This window comes from Lepidochelys olivacea (assembly GCF_965140295.1).
Source record: "Lepidochelys olivacea isolate rLepOli2 genome assembly, chromosome: 9".
NCBI lineage: Eukaryota > Metazoa > Chordata > Testudines > Cheloniidae > Lepidochelys > Lepidochelys olivacea.
Genome location: NC_140419.1, coordinates 32,582,969 through 32,602,803, shown reverse-complemented (window position 1 = coordinate 32,602,803; position 19,835 = coordinate 32,582,969). Strand labels below are relative to the sequence as shown.

At 42.8% G+C, this 19,835-nt stretch overlaps 1 protein-coding gene across 7 annotated transcripts in view; it reads right to left on the bottom strand.

The window, feature by feature from the left end:
* The window catches only part of TFDP2 (transcription factor Dp-2), a 167,192-nt gene that overhangs the window by 121,804 nt on the left and 25,553 nt on the right, over positions 1 to 19,835 (bottom strand). For 6 of the 7 annotated variants that reach the window (XM_084639457.1, XM_084639456.1, XM_084639460.1 and 3 more), the window contains exons 2-3: positions 17,818 to 17,900; positions 1,401 to 1,467 (exon numbers count right to left, since the gene is read on the bottom strand). In XM_084639457.1, coding sequence (XP_084495583.1) covers positions 1,401 to 1,467; positions 17,818 to 17,832 — 82 coding nt within the window. In that variant the 5' untranslated portion in view covers positions 17,833 to 17,900. Of the gene's footprint in view, positions 1 to 1,400; positions 1,468 to 17,817; positions 17,901 to 19,835 lie in introns of those variants that run through there. The other variant, XM_084639462.1, reaches the window with a different exon arrangement.

Sequence of the window (19,835 nt, the reverse complement as noted above, 5' to 3'; positions counted from 1 at the left end):
AATTTGTTTTTCTGGAACAGCTACCCAGAAACTGCCTCCTCTAGAGAGAAAAACCCTTATGATCCAGCCAGAGTTCCTTTGGTTCTTGTTAGTTCTCACACTTTTGCCCTGTTTGTCAGAATCAGTTCAGTAGGGCATAGCAGGAGATTGAGCCAGACTCCTCAGAGCCAATGGCCCATAACAAGCCTCAAATGTTTGCCAAGGAGAGTCTTCTCTTGAGCTATTATTTTCTTCTTGCTTATAACCCACTATTGAACTAAACCAATATATTTATACAGTAAAACATTATAATATTTATAAATTACAGAGCAGTTCCACGTTTGTCACAATTACTATTTACTATTTGTATTACAGTAGCATCTAGAAGCCCGAATAAAGCCTGGGTTCCCATTGTGCTACATGCTCTACAAATACAGTGAAGGATTATCTAAATAATCAAGACAAAAGATATATTACAGTCCCCAATTTATATATGGAGAACTGAGGAGCACACAATACATAATTAGATTGTGGAGCTCATGCCACAGGATGTTACTGAGACCAAAACCTAAAGAATCAGAGAGGGTTTGGACATTTATATGGATACTATTATCTCTGGATATTCCTGTTACATTTTGATGGCAATCTAAAACCCCATACTTCTCAGTTTAAGCCAATCTATAAATGAGGGAATAGGACTACACCTTCATGGGGGCAAGTTTTCACACATCTGCCTCGCCTTAATACATTAGAGGATGATGCTCATATACTATGGTGATGAGACCAGTAAAAACTTACATAGAATATGATATAATTATTCTGAAACATCTACTACTGGTCACTGCTGTAAACATGGGTCTGATCCAATATTACAACTGCTATGAGGCACAGATATTAAGTAATTTGCCCATGGAGACACAAAGTCTGTGGCAGAGCTGGGAACTAAATCCAGATCCTCTGAATCCCAGTCTAGTACCTTATCACAAACTCATCCTCCCTCAGTGGCATAGATTAACTCTGGGAGAAGCTCAGTCCATCTTTCCCTTAGTCAGAAGAATCCCTGCAACATGGAGACTGAGGGTAGAGGTAAGAAGATGGCGTATTCACACATTCCACACCCCCATAAAAAAAGTGAGTAATTTAATATTCTGATAGCTTTTATTATAAGTCTGATTTGGCTTGTCATCTTAAAGCCTTAACACTAGAGTCACTGTTGTGGATCTACAATATAGCATTCACAGATACAGAGGTATCTAATACTTTAAGCTTTAATATTTTAAGTTGGGCCCAAAAAGTTAAATCAACCACATATAGTGGGCATACCAACAATTTAGGGGAAGATTTTAAATGGCTAAAGTCTGGAGAGAAGGCAGCCTTACAACGAGTTTATTTTTTGAACAGACAAATTCAACTTCTCTTACCTTTTGATGGACTCCGGTTCTGATCTATAAATCCTTTCAGGTCTCCATTTGTGGAAGTTACACCAATCTGAACAAAACATTTTAGAAGTCTTAAAATATGATCAGCTTTGTAATTATTTTCTACTATGCAACCAACAGGTCAATTTTGCGGACTCAAGTGCTTAGGGATCACTTTTATAAGCACCTTATATTACTCACCTGCTAAATTTAAAGTCTTCAGATTCACAATGTTAAAAAGTAATCAAAAAATTGCGTAAGAACGGCCATATTGGGTCAGACCAATGTCTTGACTCTTCCCCAACAAAGCGTGTTCATCTATGTGTCTGATAATTCTGTTCTTTACTATAGTTTCAACTAATTTGACTGGTACTGAAGTTAGACTCACCAGCTTGTAATTGCCACGATCGCCTCTGGATCCTTTTTTCTTTTTTTTTTTTTTTTTTTTTTTTTTTTTTTTAAAGTATCACATTTTCTATCCTCCAGTACAGAAACTGATTTACATGATAAATTACACTGCACAATTAGTTCTGACAGAACTCTTGGTTGAATACCATCTGGTCCTGATGACTTATATCTGTTTAATGTGTAACATTTGCTCCAAAACCTCCTCTATTAACACCTCAGTCTGGGACGGTTCCTCAGATCTGTCACCTAAAAAGAATGGCTCAGATGTGGAAATCTCCCTCAATTTCAAGGTTAAATAAAGATTCCCACAGTACATCTCAGCAAAGCAAAATACAGAACAAAATATGTGTTTCTAAAATTGTGAAACTTTCTTTGCCAAAGTTAGCACATCTGAGAGAAAGCATAGTTTATATAGCACAAGATCCAAAGTTAAGGTTCCCTCTAAACCATTTATTACTGCTTCTTTCCGCAGCTGAAAACAAGGAACCAGCCATGCTATCAGTCAGGTTTCTGTTGACTTGCGGAAAAGTATTTGTATTACTGTTGCACATAGAAACCCTAGTTCTCCTCTATACCCCTCAGGCACCACCACCACCAACCTGCACCCCCCCCCCCCACAGGCAGGAGACAGGGGGCGGTTAAAGGCTTCTTACCTTCCCCACCGCTTGCTGTGCTCTAAGTTCTTGTCCAGCCAGGGAAGGAGATTGCTCTGGGCCCCTGTCAAATGCACAAGCAGCTGGAAGGGAAGGCAACCTCACAACAAAACCCACCTGCCCTCTTCCTCCTGCTGAGACAGCAGCTAGAACCAGGGGTTCTCAAACAGCAGCTAGAACCAGGGGTTCTCAAACTCAGGGGGTCGGGAGGTTATTATGAGGGGGGGTCGTGAGCTGTTAGCCTCCACCCCCAAAGCCCGCTTCATCTCCAGCATTTATAATAGTGTTAAATATATATTTTAAAAGTCCTTTTAATTTAGAAGGGGGGATGCACTCAGAGGCTTGCTGTGTGAAAGGGTCACCAATACAAAAGTTTGAGAACCACTGAACAGTCCAGCCAACCCTGCAGCATGCCAAGAAGGAAGAGAAAGCAACCGAGTGGTCCAAGTGACGCCTGATTATTAAGAGGGACAGGGACATTTCCTCCCCCTTCACCCTCCAGGTTTGGGAGTAGGGAGAGGGCAAAAAAACAAAACAAAAAAACAAACCACAGCCCTAGCATATTAAGTCTTTTCACTAGCAACCAGCAAGGCAGCACAAAACCCAGCCAGGTATCAAACCCACTTGCACTATATTTCATCTGTGTCTGCACTTCTCCTGGAAGACACTGTAGACATAACTGAATGCTGTTTCTAGAGCAGAGGTGGGAAAACTATGGCCCGTGGGACCATCCTGCCTGCCCCTGAGCTCCTGGCCGGGGATGCTAGCCCCCAGCCCATCCCCCCCTTGCCCACAGCCACGCCACCGTGCGGGCAGCATGGCTGGCTCTGTCTGGGCAGCGGGGCTGCAAGCTCCTGCTGCTCTGAGCAGCATGGTAACGGGCGGGGGTGAGGTTGGATAAGGGGTAGGGAGTCTGGGGAGGTAGTTAGGGGACAGGGAGCAGGGGGCGGTTGGGTGGGGTGGAGGTTCGGGGAGGGCAGTCAGAGGACGGGGGGTTGATAGGGTGTGGGAGTCCTGGGGGCCTGTCAGGGGGTGGGGGTGAGGCTAAGGGTTGTGGGGGGCAGTCAGGGGACAGGGAGCATGGGGGTTAGATGAGGGTGGTGTCCCGGGGGGGGGGGGGAGGGCGGTCAGGGGACAAGGAGCAGGGGGGTTTGGATGGGTCGGAGGTTCTGAGGGGGGCAGTCAGGGGGCGGGAAGTGGGAGGGGGCCAGGCTGTTTGGGGAGGCACAGCCTTCCCTACCTGGCCCTCCAAACAGTTTCGCACCCCGATATGGCCCTCAGGCCAAAAAGTTTGCCCACCCATGTTCTAGAGGAAAGGGCAGTCATATGGACTCACCCATATATTGCTCATCTGGCTTTTTTCCAAAGATAGGTATGAAGCCTTATGCAGCTGAGCACCTCACTTCTCTTCCTACTGCAAGTGCTTCCTGAGAGAATGCCTCTATTTCACTCTCCCTACCATAGGAAGGGACTTTCTATTTCTCCTTGTGTCAAACTCAATACTGAGATGCCCCCATCCTCAGTTTACAGTTATGCCTTTCATAAACCCCCATGTGACAAGAGTGGACAGAACAAACCAAAGCAGCCCAGCAATGGTGAAAACAGTATGATGAGCCTTCCTCTTACTTCATAATTATGATCATTTTGATATTATATTCCCCAATTAAAAACTAATCTCTTCCATACTACAGAGGACTCCCACATGGTTGCAAGTGGGGAAGAAATAATTGGAAAAAATAACCAGCATATTTAGAGACTTTTAAATTTCCAAAATCTGGGAGTGGATAAAGGTTTAGATAAGGATTCAAACCATAAGATTTGTTTATTTTGAAAGAATCCCCCAGACATATTACTGAACCTAGCCCCAGTTAATGCCATTGATACTTGGTAGAAGAGCTATATGTGAACTTGGCAAGGAATGTTCTTTTCTTTTGGGAATGTCAATAACCAAAAGAGTTTAACCTGCAAAGGTGTTTTTGTTTGGTTTTGTTTTTTTATTGGGATTTCCTCTTTTTTAGGGGATGAGTTTGCTGAATCTTTATGCAACATTTTGAATTAAGGAAGCTTTTGTTAGTCACTGAAGTTAAATATGCATTAATAAAAAAAGTTTTACGTGGTCTGACATTCTATTTTCCTGTTAATAGTTCAACTGTCACACTTGGCTCTTGTGAAGTCTCCATTTCACTAGCTCCCTAGTCAGTCTTTCAGACTACCCACTACTTGAATGTACTCTAAAGTTAAAAATTAAAAAAAAATAAAAAAGATTTCTGGTCGTCTTTATACTTCATAAAGCATCAAAAATGAAAAAAAAAAGGCACATGACCAACTTTTTCCTGCTGAAGAGGTCACCTTTAATATTCCTAAAGCACAATTTTAATATTTAGCTGCTAGTGCTGTTTCCCTTCTGTTGCTTTTTATAATATCCTGCTTGAGACAATGGATGTATTCTGTTGAACGGTGTTTCTCAATGACAAGTCCATGGACTGGCACCAGTCCCTGAGATTTCCCTGACAGTTTAGGAAGGCAGTAAGCTGGGCCCTGGTATCAAAAAGGTTGAGAAACACTGATGTAGAATACAAGTGCATGTAAACAGCCTCTTTTGCAAGGCATTTGATGCAAGGATATGAGCAGCTTCCTTTCTGTTATTTTGGCTGCAAGGGAAAGTAGTTATTATATTCTATAACAGTTCTTAGGATGACCCAATAGATAGATGGGGTTATAGAATATCTATAAATAAATGTTCCTAACATGAACACAGCACTTTACAAGCACGTAATGGACAAGGTTCAACCCAAAAGAGCATACAATTTAATATAATACACTGGCTAAATTCAAAAGCAAAGAGCCTGAAGACTGAAATACACTAAATTTGCAAGGTTTCATGGAGAGGAATATGAAGACACCAGGACCATGGCAAGCGCATCAAGATTGGAACAGGTGACATGTCTGAAAACTAACAGAATTACACTGTAATTGATCACTGCCAAAGGAGCAACTACAGTTTTAATTGCCCACCTTGCTCTGGGAAAGGCAACAAAGTTGCACATATATTGAAACTTGCAAGGGTTTTAGAGCCAGGGCTGGCCAGGCCCAGCACATTAGAAACTCAGCGCCTATCTGCGGGGGGGGGCGGGGGGGTAGGGGAAATGTGTGCGCACGCGCGCTTCCCCCCAGACCCTACCCCCGCTGTGCTTCTTTCCACCCCTCCCCCGAGCGTGACACACCCTTGCTCCTTCCTCCCTCCCGCCCAGGCGCCTCCTGACGCTGCAAAACTGATCTGATATGCAGCAGGCGGTAGGCACAGGGAGGGAGGGAAATGCGCTGATCAGTGGCTCCCGCCAGCAGGCAGGAGAACTGGGGGAGGGGGAGGTTCTGGTAGGCGGGCTCCTCCTCAGTCCGCTCGCCTCCCACTTCACCTCCCCGCACGCGGGGCCCCCCAAAGTGCGGGGCCAGGGCAGTGGCCCCGATTTGCGGTACCCTAGGGACGGCCCTGTTTAGAGCAAATGAAAAAGATGGAGTATTGGGTCTGAACAGACTCCGGCTCATAGACAGACCAAAAAGGTTACTTCCAATTCCACACCTTCACCTGAAAAAAACTGGAGGGATTTTATTTATGTACGCCAATGGCAATCCTTTGAGACATCAATTTAAAAGAATGGTATTCTGCAAAGCATTAACTTTTCCAGGGTCCTCATCCCCCAGAAGAATTTGGCACCCAATCATGTATAAGAGTGACAGCTACCTCAGTGCCATTGGCAGGGACTAGTGACACAGGTCTAGGCCACCAAGAAGTGGGTTTCAAACCACTTTAAACTATTTATCCAGACTGCATACTAACTCAAACATAACACAAGTTCATATTAAAATACCTTTGTGCTCTTTTTCCAGAAAGTATCATCCAAGAACTATATTATCTCAAGTATTTTCTGAGCATGGAAGGAGAGAGGAACTGAACAACAGTAACAAGGCACTCAACTGAGGTTCCAGATCACCACTGTGAGATGTCACTGGGAAACTAACAGTTAACTCCACCATCTGAATGGAAAATTAAATACATCTGTCCCCAAGGGCCATGCATCCTGGTGTAAACTTCTTCCCTGCAGTGTTTGACAGGGTGTCAAGAACAAAGTCAGAAAGAATGTTAACCAGGTGATGATTATTTGAACATGTGGAAAGGTCCTGGGCCACTAGAGAACATTATATTCAGCTGCTCCAGGTTCTTTCATTCTGCATTTATCAGAAATCAGTTCAGACTTGTTTAACCTGAGCCTAGCTCTAAGAATTCTTGAGTTTGGGGAGAGCAGCCAAGTGAAGTGCTGGCAAAATCTTGCAGTTTAGTCTAGTTGCAATCCCCTTAAGGGGAAAACCCGGGGATTAGCTATTTGGATAATTTAGGGGTAACATCAGTATAAGGAAAACTGGGAGCAATAGGAATCATCTTCACGTCCTGCAAATTACAAGAGAACATTAACAGGAGAGAGGAGAAAGGAGTGTCCCCAACCAAGAGATCCCAAATAACCTGGCAGGTGACACAGGTGGGTAATCTGGTGGATGTCAGTTCAACTAGCTTCCAGCCAGTAGACTACAGTTGTAGCTGTGTGGTAAAACCTGGGCCCCCTTAAAGCATTAGGCTGTAAGCATTACCTAAAATTATGTTAAAAACCACAGGTATTTAACCATTGTGGATTAAAATAAAGTTGTAACCTTTAGCCATCACACAAATGTGTGTCAAGTGTTCATACCAGTATATGATCCATAAAGGCAGAGATGTCAGAGCATGGAGAAGGAAGGCAGAAGTAGAGTATGAGAAAAGGAGCAACTGCTAAAGAGACTATGTGTATCTATATGCTTCTGATATGACTTTCAAAAAGCAGTAAGTCAATTAGGTGACCATACCCCATGCATCTGCAGCTGTTAGCATCAAGCCAACAGAGTAAAAACATTTGTAAATATGTTTTCTTGAATCTATATAGTAGATGAAATTATAAAAATTACTTGCAAACTCAGTTTGTTGAACAGTATCTTTTGGGGTTATTTTTTTCCTTTTCTCCCCTCCCCCACCCCAAGATTGTGGTAGTTGAATAATTTGGTTTAAAAAAAAAATCGTGGCCAACTGACTGGAGTGCCTTTGAGTGGCAAAGTTAGTATTTTTAGTTAGCATCTATACATATCCTGCACATTTACAGACACAAATGATGATGTAATGCATAATTCAAGAAATGTAACAAAGTGCTAGATGGAATAATGAACATACCCAGTGGTCAAACCTTATCTCACCAGAGTGACAAAATCCTTCCTCCCCAGAGACAATTTCTGTTTATATCTATTCCACCTGGGAGTCGTCAAAGCTCCTCCCCACAACCTCTCCAGATTCTTTAGCCTAGAAAGGGCCATACCCTCTCCTTATACTGGCTTTTACAGCTCTGCTAGCTGTCTTGTAAGATCAAGGGCTTTTGACTCTTAGAGGTGGTGGCTTTGTACAGCTGGAATCATAGAATCATAGAATATCAGGGTTGGAAGGGACCCCAGAAGGTCATCTAGTCCAACCCCCTGCTCGAAGCAGGACCAATTCCCAGTTAAATCATCCCAGCCAGGGCTTTGTCAAGCCTGACCTTAAAAACCTCTAAGGAAGGAGATTCTACCACCTCCCTAGGTAACGCATTCCAGTGTTTCACCACCCTCTTAGTGAAAAAGTTTTTCCTAATATCCAATCTAAACCTCCCCCACTGCAACTTGAGACCATTACTCCTAGTTCTGTCATCTGCTACCATTGAGAACAGTCTAGAGCCATCCTCTTTGGAACCCCCTTTCAGGTAGTTGAAAGCAGCTATCAAATCCCCCCTCATTCTTCTCTTCTGCAGGCTAAACAATCCCAGCTCCCTCAGCCTCTCCTCATAACTCATGTGTTCCAGTCCCCTAATCATTTTTGTTGCCCTTCGCTGGACTCTCTCCAATTTATCCACATCCTTCTTGAAGTGTGGGGCCCAAAACTGGACACAGTACTCCAGATGAGGCCTCACCAATGTCGAATAGAGGGGAACGATCACGTCCCTCGATCTGCTCGCTATGCCCCTACTTATACATCCCAAAATGCCATTGGCCTTCTTGGCAACAAGGGCACACTGCTGACTCATATCCAGCTTCTCGTCCACTGTCACCCCTAGGTCCTTTTCTGCAGAACTGCTGCCTAGCCGTACTGGAAAGCGCAGTAAAAGTTTTTAACCACATGAGGAGTAAGCAGAGAAACAGATATATAGGAAGTGGTTTGACAGCTCTGGAAGAGGTGTATTTGTAATTATGATTTTCTCATTGTGAAGGCACAGGATCAAAGTTGGAAAAAGGAAAAGATTTCTGCCCACCCTCTACATTGTCCCAGAACCTACTATGAATTCCTGTATAAGATATCCCAGTTCAGTGGTTCTCAAACTTTTGTACTGGTGCCCCTTTCATATAGCAAGCCTCTGAGTGTGACCCCCCCCCTATAAATCAAAAACACTTAAATATATTTAACACTATTATAAATGCTGGAGGCAAAGCAGGGTTTGGGTTGGAGGCTGACAGCTCGTGACCCCCCCGTGTAATAACCTCGTGACCCCCTAAGGAGTCCCGACCCCCAGTTTGAGAACCCCTGTCCTAGTTCAATGAACTAGGAGGAACTTGAGTACCTATTATTCTACAGTTCCTAGTAGTATATTATGGGCTTTGTAGGCAGATACACCATATTCCTTGCCCCTTAGAACTTGATCTAAATTTTAGACAAGATACAACAAATAATGGGAAAGGGCAGATAAGAGTTAAGCATCATGCAATTACTTAAGTTTACTGTATGACTTCTTGGTGATTCTGCAGATTATACATGGATATATACAAGTGGTTCAGGTAGCATCGCCTATAGTTAAGGTTACCCAACACCCATTAAGTATCTTGTTATAAGCAGCTGGAAACTGCCAAATTTAAAAACTGTCTAGGCTGACTTTTTCTGGTAAGTTTTAGCTAAAATGGTTTGGCCATTTCTATGAATGAAAAATCTGTTGTTTTGCCAATGTTAAACAAATTTCTAAAACTGTTTAGTTGAGAAGCTCTGGCACCTCCATGCTTTGGACCAGGGACTTGAAACTTGGCATGGGAGAAGCACAGCTTCTCCATGGTGTCAGGAATATGCATTTTGCCATCACCATAACAATTTGCACAAATTTGGCCTATTTATGAGCTTTTGAAAAACTGCAATTCAGTAGAGACTTGTCAAGAGATTGCCAGCTAAACTCACTGAAGATTCTGTCTGTACTGGGCACATGCCATCCTGTCACAGCTCTTACATGCTAGCCAGACTGCTCAGGCATTATTCCAACAAAGTGACTAAGCATGCTTCATTCCAAGGATTCAGAAATGGAGCAGGACTTTTTATGCAATTGCTCCTCTTGTCTATCAGAGGCTATTGTGGCCTCACACACCAGAACTGAGTGCAGGAAGACACGCTTCTGTGCTCTCAGTGCCTGCCTCACCACTGGTGCCCAGGCAATATGGAGGACAAGGAGGAATCTACTTGCCTTGAATGTAGACTGATTAAGAGAAGTTGAGAATAGGAGCCGTGGGAGGATAGGAGCAAAGAAGGAACCTGGACATGATCTGAGGAGTGGGGGACGGAGAGGGCCAAGGAATGGCTTTGGGGACAGAGGAAGGAAGTCTAACCACTAGAGCACACTCCCTACATAACTCACTCCCACGCTCCCAGGAACGTAACCCATTATTCCTCACCATTCCTTTGCTGTCTAGCAAATAGCTGTGAAAGTCACTGGCAAAATGTATCTCTCCATCCCTCTCTAATGACAGGTTTGCATAGAAGATTCTACAACTACCAATTGCTCTATTAACTCAAGTGGTAGGGGACCATATTGTGGAGCTAAAGATCCCAACCCTGATGAAGACCCATGTGGGGGAGTCAATATGGGTCCACAGGCTGAAATGATTTTTTTCAACAAAAATGTTACATCCAAAAGACTACATTAAAAGAGCTTTCAGGATGCAAATTCTAGCACTCAAAAGTTAGGAAATGCCAGAATTAAAGTTGTCTGTGCAACGTTAATTTGACCCTTTTGTATCTATGCATTATGATAGTATGTGATTATGTAAATAAAAACTATTTTTTCCACAGGACCGCTGGGAACTGGAAGCACAGTGGTGGGGAGGAACTAGGAATTGCTGGGCAAGGAGACTGGAGCTGACTGGAAAGGGGAAGAGAGTGGGACGAGCAGCACTATAAAAGTACAAGACATAAGAGCTAGTAGGATTGTGAGGAGGAGAGAGGCAAGAGTTATGGTTAGTCTGGGCACTTGTGCTTTTAGTGAGCACATCTTGATTTGTTAATGCTTTTAAGTTTTCAACTCCAGCTTTGCAATTGTACTTTTTTTTCCTGTTGGTTCATCATTGTGCTTAGATGGAATATATGAAAGCTACATATAATTTTTTATTAAGATTTGAACTTAAGATTTTTCCTCTACTAAAGCTCAAAAACATTTAATTTCTCATTCTCTGTCCATGCAATGGGGAGGATGGCAACAAAGTTAAGGTAAGAAAAAGAGACAACTATATGTAAAAATATAAAAGGAAGTGTCTCAGGTTTTTGTTCTCTATTGTAAGGACTGAAAAGATTTAAATTTATAGGAGAAGTTTAGCAATACAAAAGTGTATACAGTGTATTCAATACAACAGTGACACTAACTTTCACCACTAAACAAAGCATTCAGTGAAACAGATATGCTCATCTCAGCTCAAGAGTTACAATCCCTGCAGACATAACTCTATTTCGATGTAGCCTATATACCAAAGGTTTAAAAACAGCCTAGTGAAGACCCAACTGAATCTTAGACAAGATTCAAAGTTAAGAGAAGTGGAAGGCCTAAAGGAACCTGAGTTTGTTCAACCCGTCATATTAAGTGAAAAAGGATAGCAGTTTGGTGCAACATCACAATATTGCATCAAAATACAAGCACATTATGTTTCATTATGATGTTTTTACAAGATCCAAGTCATTTTGGTACATGTCTACAGAAGAGGGGTATGTGGGAATGTCTCCCTTCAGCACACCCAAACTGTAACCAAAAACTGGAACAACCCCAAAAAAGGAAAGATTGGCAACCCAATCCAGGGTAGGAATGCTACACACACAAAAATTAAGTGATTTCAGGTTTTGGATATATATTTAAAAGCTGAACAAAGTAGATACCATTTCCCTTCAGTCAAGTGTTTCACAGCCTTGTGGTTAAAGATTGCAGTTTTAGCTGTGCCACACCCTAGCTCAGGAAGATATACAACTACACTGAACAAGAATGTAACTCCAACAAGCAGAGAAAATTGACAAGAAAATCTACATAAATTGAAGATAAGCCTACTTTCAAAAAGGAACTTTTACATTGAAAATTAGAGAAAAAACACTTTTCTTTCATAGCCAATATTTTTAAAAAACATTTTGAAAAAGATATTCTGTTCACCTTTTGCAAGAATTTATATGTCTGAAGCGTTTTAAATCACTCAATTTCTACTTGTGAAGATATAGGATTAATTTAATCTGTGACCTGACAAGTTTCTTGTTCATAATTTCCACAACAAATGTTGAACATTTATGTTGCACCTTATGAATAAAATGAAACAATGCATATTGTGAAAGTGAATGATCACCTATGAGTTTTGTACCTAGCAATTGGGAAAAAGAACTAGAAATGTTTAAAGGGCAAATACATTTACTGAAAAACTGTTTTATACATCATCAAGCAGCGAAACAAACCTCATTTCCCCCTTTCTAGGTTACAGTATTTGTTTTATTACAATTTAACTAGTTTTCAGTAATTCTACAAATCCCAGGTAAAAAGAGGTTTAGAATGCACCTGAGGAGCTAAAGAAATGCTGTTGGCTGTGTAGACATTTAATTTATACCTTTCAGACAGGGGTTTCAACACCTCATGAAGAATTAACTGTATCCAGTTGACACTTCTGTAGTCTGAAAGGCAATTTCTTGCACCTTCGCAGTACTTGACAAGGGAATTTTGCCAGAGTGACTAATTGGAAACTGAAAAGGAGTACTTGTGGCACCTTAGAGACTAACAAATATATTTGAGCATAAGCTTTTGTGAGCTACAGCTCACTTTATCGGATGCTTATGCTCAAATAAATTGGTTAGTCTCTAAGGTGCCACAAGTACTCCTTTTCTTTTTGCGAATACAGACTAACACGGCTGCTACTCTGAAACCTGTCATAATTGGAAACTGATTCTATTACCAGAATTAATGATACACTTCAAAAAGTGTATCTGGGGGCATGGCTACACTTGCAGTTGTAGAGCGCTGGGAGTTAAACCAGCCTTCGGAGACTGCAGCAGGGAAAACGCTGCCGAGTGTTTACACTCTCAGCTGGAAGCGCGCTGGCGTGGCCACACGAGCAGCTCTTGCAGCGCCACAAAGAGCAGTGCATTGTGATAGCTATCCCAGCATGCAAGTGACTGCAATGTACTTTTCAAATGCAGGGGGTGGGGGTGGAGTGTGACAGGAAATGTGTTGTGTGTATGTGGAGGCAGAGAGAGTGGGTTTTTGGGGGGCTGAGAGCGTGTCAGCATGCTGTCTTGTAAGCTCAGACAGCAGGAGACCTCCTTCCCCTCCCTATAACTCCACCCCCCCCCCGGCCCCTCTCTCACTCACTCAAAGCAAGCAGCATTCCTCAGTGATGGTTCCTTTGTCCCAGAGCAGATAAGCAGCCAGCTGTCAGAAACAGAGCTTTGAAAGGGCAAATCTGCATTCCTACAGTGAGTTCAAAACAATGACAAGAGTGGCCACTTGACTTAAGGGGATTATGGGACATTTCTAGAGGTCAATCAGAGCACAGTAATGCAATACCTCATTCACACTGGCGCTGCGGCCCAGCAAACGTTATTCCACTAGCCGAGGTGGAGTACCACCAGCACTGTAGCCGTGAAGTCAGAGCGCTCTATATACCTTGCCAGCGTGGATGGGTAGTGAGCGAATGCGCCCGGGGCTCCTTTATTCCGCTGTAACTTGCAAGTGTAGCCAAGCCCTTAGGCCTTGTCTACAACAGAAAGGGTTTGCTTGAAAACTGATCTTGGTATATATAGCTATACCAGCAAACCCTCCAACAGAGATGCAGTTTATACCAGTAAAGGGGTTCTTTCGCTGGTATAACTTACTACCAGCTTCCCCAACTAAATAAACTATGATGCAAAAGCACATTTGTGTCAATATAACTGCATCTTGCATTAGGGCTTTTGCCAGCACAGTATGTCTGTTAGGGATGTGATTTAAAAACTTTTTTTTTTTAAAGCAACACTCCTAACCGACAGTTACACTGACAGAAAACTTAAGAGTAGACCAGGCCTTAGGTATTTATATAATGACAATTATTCTTAGTTGTAGTGATCAGAGCTTGGCTTGTATGTAAACATTTTATTTGTTTTGTATTTATTTGCTTAAGTACACTTTGTTTAGAAATGCCTACTATACCTCTTTGTTGAGACAAAGAATCTAGAGTAATTCCAGAAGCAACAAGTTATAATAAGTGGCTCTGGTAAAGATTCTACATTCAAATAAACACAATGACTTGGATGTTAATTTTGTATTAGTACAAAGCATTAAAATTAACAGAACAGCTATTACAGGTAGTTTCCTACAATACTGTGCAAAGGATTGGGATTCCTCAGTCACTATTACCATTATAGCTCACTCAATGATTTGCTGTAAGCTGAAGTCTGATGTACAAAGTCTATGGCAGAAGTATCTGCTCCATTTCAAATGGCAAAAAAAATTAATTTGAGCGATAGCAGTATAAAATTTTTTGTAAAATATAGTCTTATTTCTAAGTTCATCTTCAAGACTCAGAGCAGCTATATGCTCAGGATTAAAAAATGTAACTAGGTACTAGCACCTTCCTGAAAGCATTTCCTAGGATTTTTCCTCCTCTAACATGGTCTCTTTATGCAACTGTAACAATCAAATTTATACAACAGTACATGGTCAGGTCAGAATTTAATGGTTCTAACTCACTAGAAAATATTCCTCCCCCTTAAAATTAAACAGGAATCAGTTATTTATCTGATTTTGTCTTGTGGATGGGGAGATATCATGGAGTGACATTGCACCCCATAATGCTTTATAGAAATATGCTTATGAGGGTAAATATGACAACTGGAATATGTTTTATGCTAGATATGCCATGTAACATATCTTTACAAAGGTTATGATCTACTGAATATATTCATCCTGTTTGTATGCATGTATCATTTTTATATCTGAAATTATGATGCACTGGCTCTATGCTTGTATTTAAAGTGTCTGCTGTAGGAAGCCCCCAAGACAGATTTGGTCAACATAGTGTGAAGGAGTTATTCCAGTAATTGGGAGTACTTAACTAACAATGGACTTTGGGAGACGCCAATCCACATCTGAGTTTTTCTGGGAACATTCAAACTAACATGTAAACAATGGCGTCGGCCTGCAAAAAGCTGAATCATTCATAGACATGTGACTTGCCCAGTTGGCTAGAGACACCATCTTGTGGCTGTGAAGTTGCACAAGAGAAAGACTATATAAGGCCCTGGAAACCCCTCCATTTTGTCTTCAGCTGGATAGATAGCCCCTCCACCCCAAAGAGATGCCTGAAAGAAACTGGAACAAAGGGGTGTGAGCAAGGGCAGCAGGTTTGTAGAAATTTTGGTGGTGCCCAGAACCCCCCTGTCCGGCAAAGTCCCCCCACACACCTGCCTAAGGCTCTGGGAGGGGGTCTGGGGTTCAGGCGATTGGGGTACACAAGGGGGTGGGGATGCAGACTGTGAGAGGGAGTTTGGGTGCAGAAGGGGTGAGAGGTCAGGCTCTGGGAGGGAGTTTGGGTGCAGGGGGTGTGAGGGGTCGGGCTCTGGGAGGGAGTTTGGGTGCGGGCTCTGGGCTGGGGCAGGGGATTGGGGTGCAGGGGGGTGCAGGCTCTGGAAGGGAATTTGGGTGGGGGAGGGGGTCTGGAGTACAGGCTCTGGGAACAAGTTTGGGTGCTGAGTGCAGGCTCTGGGCAGGGGTGCAGGAGGGGGTGGGTGTGCAGGCTCTGGGAGGGAGTTTGGGGATAAAAGTAGGTCCAGGGGAGGAGTGGGAGTGGAAGAGGGAGTTAGGGGGGAAGGGGTGCGGGGTGCAGGATGGGGGTGCAGGATAGGGGTGATGGGTGCAGGCTCTGGGAGGGAGTTTGGGGGTGAGAGGGAGTGCAGGGGTGGGGGTGCAGGAGGAAATTTGGAGGCCAAAGGGTGTGTTTGTGGAGGGGGTGTGGGTGCAGGCTCTGGAAGTGGATGGGGGGGTTCGATGCTTACCTGGGGCACCCCCTCCGGCAGCAGCTCCTAGGCGGGGGGGGGTCTCCTCATGCTGTTGTCTCCAGGCACTGCCCCTGCAGCTTCCTATTGGCCGCAGGGGTGTTTGGGGTGGGGGCAGCGCACAGCAGCACAACCCCGTCACATGGGCTGCAAGGTCTTGCTGGCAGCCATAGTGGAACGAGTGTGCAGGAAGCCCCACTGCACTGCTGGGTGGCGGCGGGAGCCCCCAGGCTGTATTAAATTGCCCGGGAGCAGCAGGTGGGGCAGGGAGAAGCGCGGGGGGAGTGGGTGGGGTGGGAAACTTTGCTGGAGACGGGCCCGTGGGACAGGAATATTCCTGGTGCCCAGGCACCACGGGTCCATAGAACTTGCTGCCCATGGGTGAGAGTGATTGCTGGACCCAGACTAGGAGAAAGTCTAGTCTGTAAAAGAAGCTTATTGGAACATCTCTGAGGGGGAGATTTACCTGCATTTAGTTTTGTACTGTATTAGGCTTAGACTTGCGTGTTTTATTTTATTTTCCTAGAATCATAGAATATTAGGGTTGGAAGAGACCTCAGGAGGTCATCTAGTCCAATCCCCTGTTTAAAGCAGGGTCAACATTGACTAAATCATCCCAGCCAAGGCTTTGTCAAGCCGGGACTTAAAAACATTTTTGCTTGGTAACTTACTTTGTTCTGTCTGTTATTACTTGGAACCACTTAAATTCTACTTTTTAATATTTAATAAAATCACTTTTTACTTATTAATTAATCGAGAGCAAGTAATTAATTCCTGGGGGAGCAAACAGCTCTATCAGTGTTATAGAGGGCGAACAATTTAAGAGTTTACCCTGTATAAGCTTTATACAGAGTAAAATGGAATTATTTGAGGTTTGGACCCCAATGGGAACTGGGTATCTGGGTGTTGGAGACAGGAGCACTTCTTAAGCTGTTTTCAGTTAAGCCTGCGGTTTTTGAGGGATGTGGTTCAGACCTGGGCCTCGGTTTGCAGCAGGCTAGTGTGTCTGGCTCAACAAGGCAGTGTACTGAAGTCCCAAGCTGCCAGGGAAAACGGGCTTAGAGGTAGTCCCAGCACATCAGATGGCAGTCCCAAGGAGGTCTTTGTGACCCAACCCATCACACATGGCAAATACCTCAAGAGGGATTTGAAGGAGGAGGAAGTACTAGCCTTACACATGAGTTCAGAAAGCGTGTTTCATGAGTAAGGAAGCAGACAAGGCTGGCATCATTGGCAGAGGGGAGGAAATGGGCATGAGACCCACACAAAATGAGATTAAACAGGGAGGGGGAGAGTTACATGAAGGACTTTAAAAGTGAGGACAAGAAACTTGAATTTGATGCAATGGAAAATTGAAGTGCCAGTGGAGATATGCAAAACATGGTGAAAGCTCTGGGCAAAAAAGCTTGGCAACTGCATTTTGTATGAACCAAAAGAGGAAGATGTGAGTGTAGGAATATCACAGGAAAGAGGCTGCAGTAATTAAGATGTGAGACAAAGCCTGGAGGAAGTTTTTCAGCTGTAGGAACTAAAAGGAAAGATTGGATGAAGGAAGAAAAATAGCAAGATTTGAGCTCCATAACCCCAAACTCCCATGACAGTTATGTTCAACTAAAACATTTAAACTGTCAATTAGTTGGAGGGGACTTGTGCACAGAAGACAGAACTTTCACAGGAGTTGGACAAAGTCTATAGAACTCACTCCTGAAAAAATGACCATGAAGCTCATCATTTTTCAGAAATAAATGCAAGACTTATTTCTTAGACTTAGCTTTTGTGCTACCTGTTAACAAAAATGTTGAGGAAAAACACCGGTTAATTAATCAAGCTAATTCTATGGGCTGTGAAAGATAGATATTTTTAAAATACTGGGGAAGTGTTTATACTGTCATGATAGGGGGTTCTCATACACACAACACCCATGTATTATAATTCACACTAATATCACAATTAATTCCTGGCCAAATTCAAAAGGCCAGAGTTACTGGCAGACCTTTCAGCTTATACTTACATTTTTTGCCGTCATGTCAGACAATATTTCTTTATATTCTGTAAAACCATAAGTTATCCTTTTTCATCTTCAAAATGTACATCCTGTTAAAAAGACAGATTTTAACACCTTATATAATTAAAATGGATTCCTGAAGTACATCACTAATTTAATGTATTACCCCATAGACTGTAAATGGGTGTCTTGGGTGGTGATAATTTTCAGTGACAGACTAAGCATCACCTTGAGTCACATTTTGCAAGGCCGCTGGGAATGTAACGCGGTTTAGGATAGCTATTAACGGTAAAGAGGTACCAACTATACTAAGCACTGCTACTACTAAAAAAAGAAGCAGGGTACACTATTAGTAAGTGTTGAAACCAAAATTCCTGAATTGGTTATAGTGGCTGCACACTAACCCTAAACTGAAACTGAATGAATTCTCTCCATAACTGACAGATGTTCTGTCGGCCACCCAAGGACTTCCAGCAAAAACAGCAGAGAAAAGAATTGAGATTCCAGATTTCACAAACAAAACCAAAAGAACATGCTTGTGGCATTTTTTTTTTCAGGCCTCCTTTCAGCAGAAAAAGTACAAACTCAGTTCTCTCTCATCTCTTTCAGGTCTTTAAGAAATGAAGGATACTTACTTATAACTGGAATAGTCACACTCACGGGAACAAGGCCTGCCAATGTAGCCTAGTCTGTGGAACCTTCTCTAAGCAGTGCCTGTTGAAGCGCTCGCATGCCCCCTTCCACTCCTCCTGTCCCTATTTGCAAACGTTCTGAGAGTGAGGCTATAAAAAGGGGGCACACAGTGCCCTCTACCACCTCTGTTCCTTCCACTGTTGTCTCAGAGAAACTATCTGTAAAGACTCAAAAAGAAAAGGAGGGCAGAGAATGTGAAGGAAAAAAAAAATACATCTCAAAGGCTGTAAGTAACCAACCTCCATTTTTTCTTTGAGCGGCCTCTGCATATTCCCACTCATTGAATCATTTGGAGAATACCAATTTGTTGGTTGTTATCAGACTCCAATGGCTTGCAAAATGAGTCAGACTGTCCCCAAACAAAAGGGTAGGAAAGACTAATGCCGATTAGCTGGCCACACTTGAGTCTCATGTCAAATTTGAGTTCTCCAATTCAACAATGATATAGTAGCTGAAGACTACTTTGACTTTGAGGTTGAAATGACTTTCTTCTGCTGGGTCTGAGAGGAAGCAGGCTGTTGATGCCTGTGTGACAAATAAAATACCGAGACAATGGAGGATTACAGAATTGCCTCTGATACCTAAATGAAAAAGTAGATTGTCTTCTTCCGGAAGTAGAATATAATCCAAGAGAATGAGCAGTCAATCTTGTCTTTTTAAAAAAGTCTCCAAACGATCAGTTTTATTACTGACGTCAGTCACCATAAAAGCAGAAGGTCCTCAACTTTTAATTTTAGCTGTGTAGCCAAAGTAGAAGATCTTAACCAAACATATCTTCTCAACGTGACAGTAGATGATAAAGCTCTAGCACCAGAATCCAAAGCATCAAAAGAAGCTCTAAGAGCATTCTATAAGTGGTCCTCTTATCCCATAAATGAAACTCAGAATAGGACACAGCAGCCTGATATTAGCTATCCTAACACCAGCCAAAGAAAACATCTTCCTCCCTAAGGCACCCAATTTCTTTCCCTCCCTGTCGTAGGGTGTAGAATGTGCTTGGCTTCCACCATACCTGTTGCTCATAGCTGCTACCACTAAAGAATCTGGAATGGGATGAGTAAGAAAATAAAAACACCTTATGTGGTAACTGGTACAGTTCATCAGCTTTTTCAGATACAGGTTGACAGGAAGCTGGAGTGGCTCAAATAGCTTTTTGAGGGTTGTAAAAGACTATTCAAACTAGGCAAAAACACTCTGTTTTCTGAGGGAGCTCCCAAAATATGAGAAACAGGATGTGATGCTTCCTCCACTGTCACAGAAAATAATTAACAATAAAGGAATATGATCAAGGTTGTGGAACTGGAGAGTATATTCTGAAGATGAAATTATGC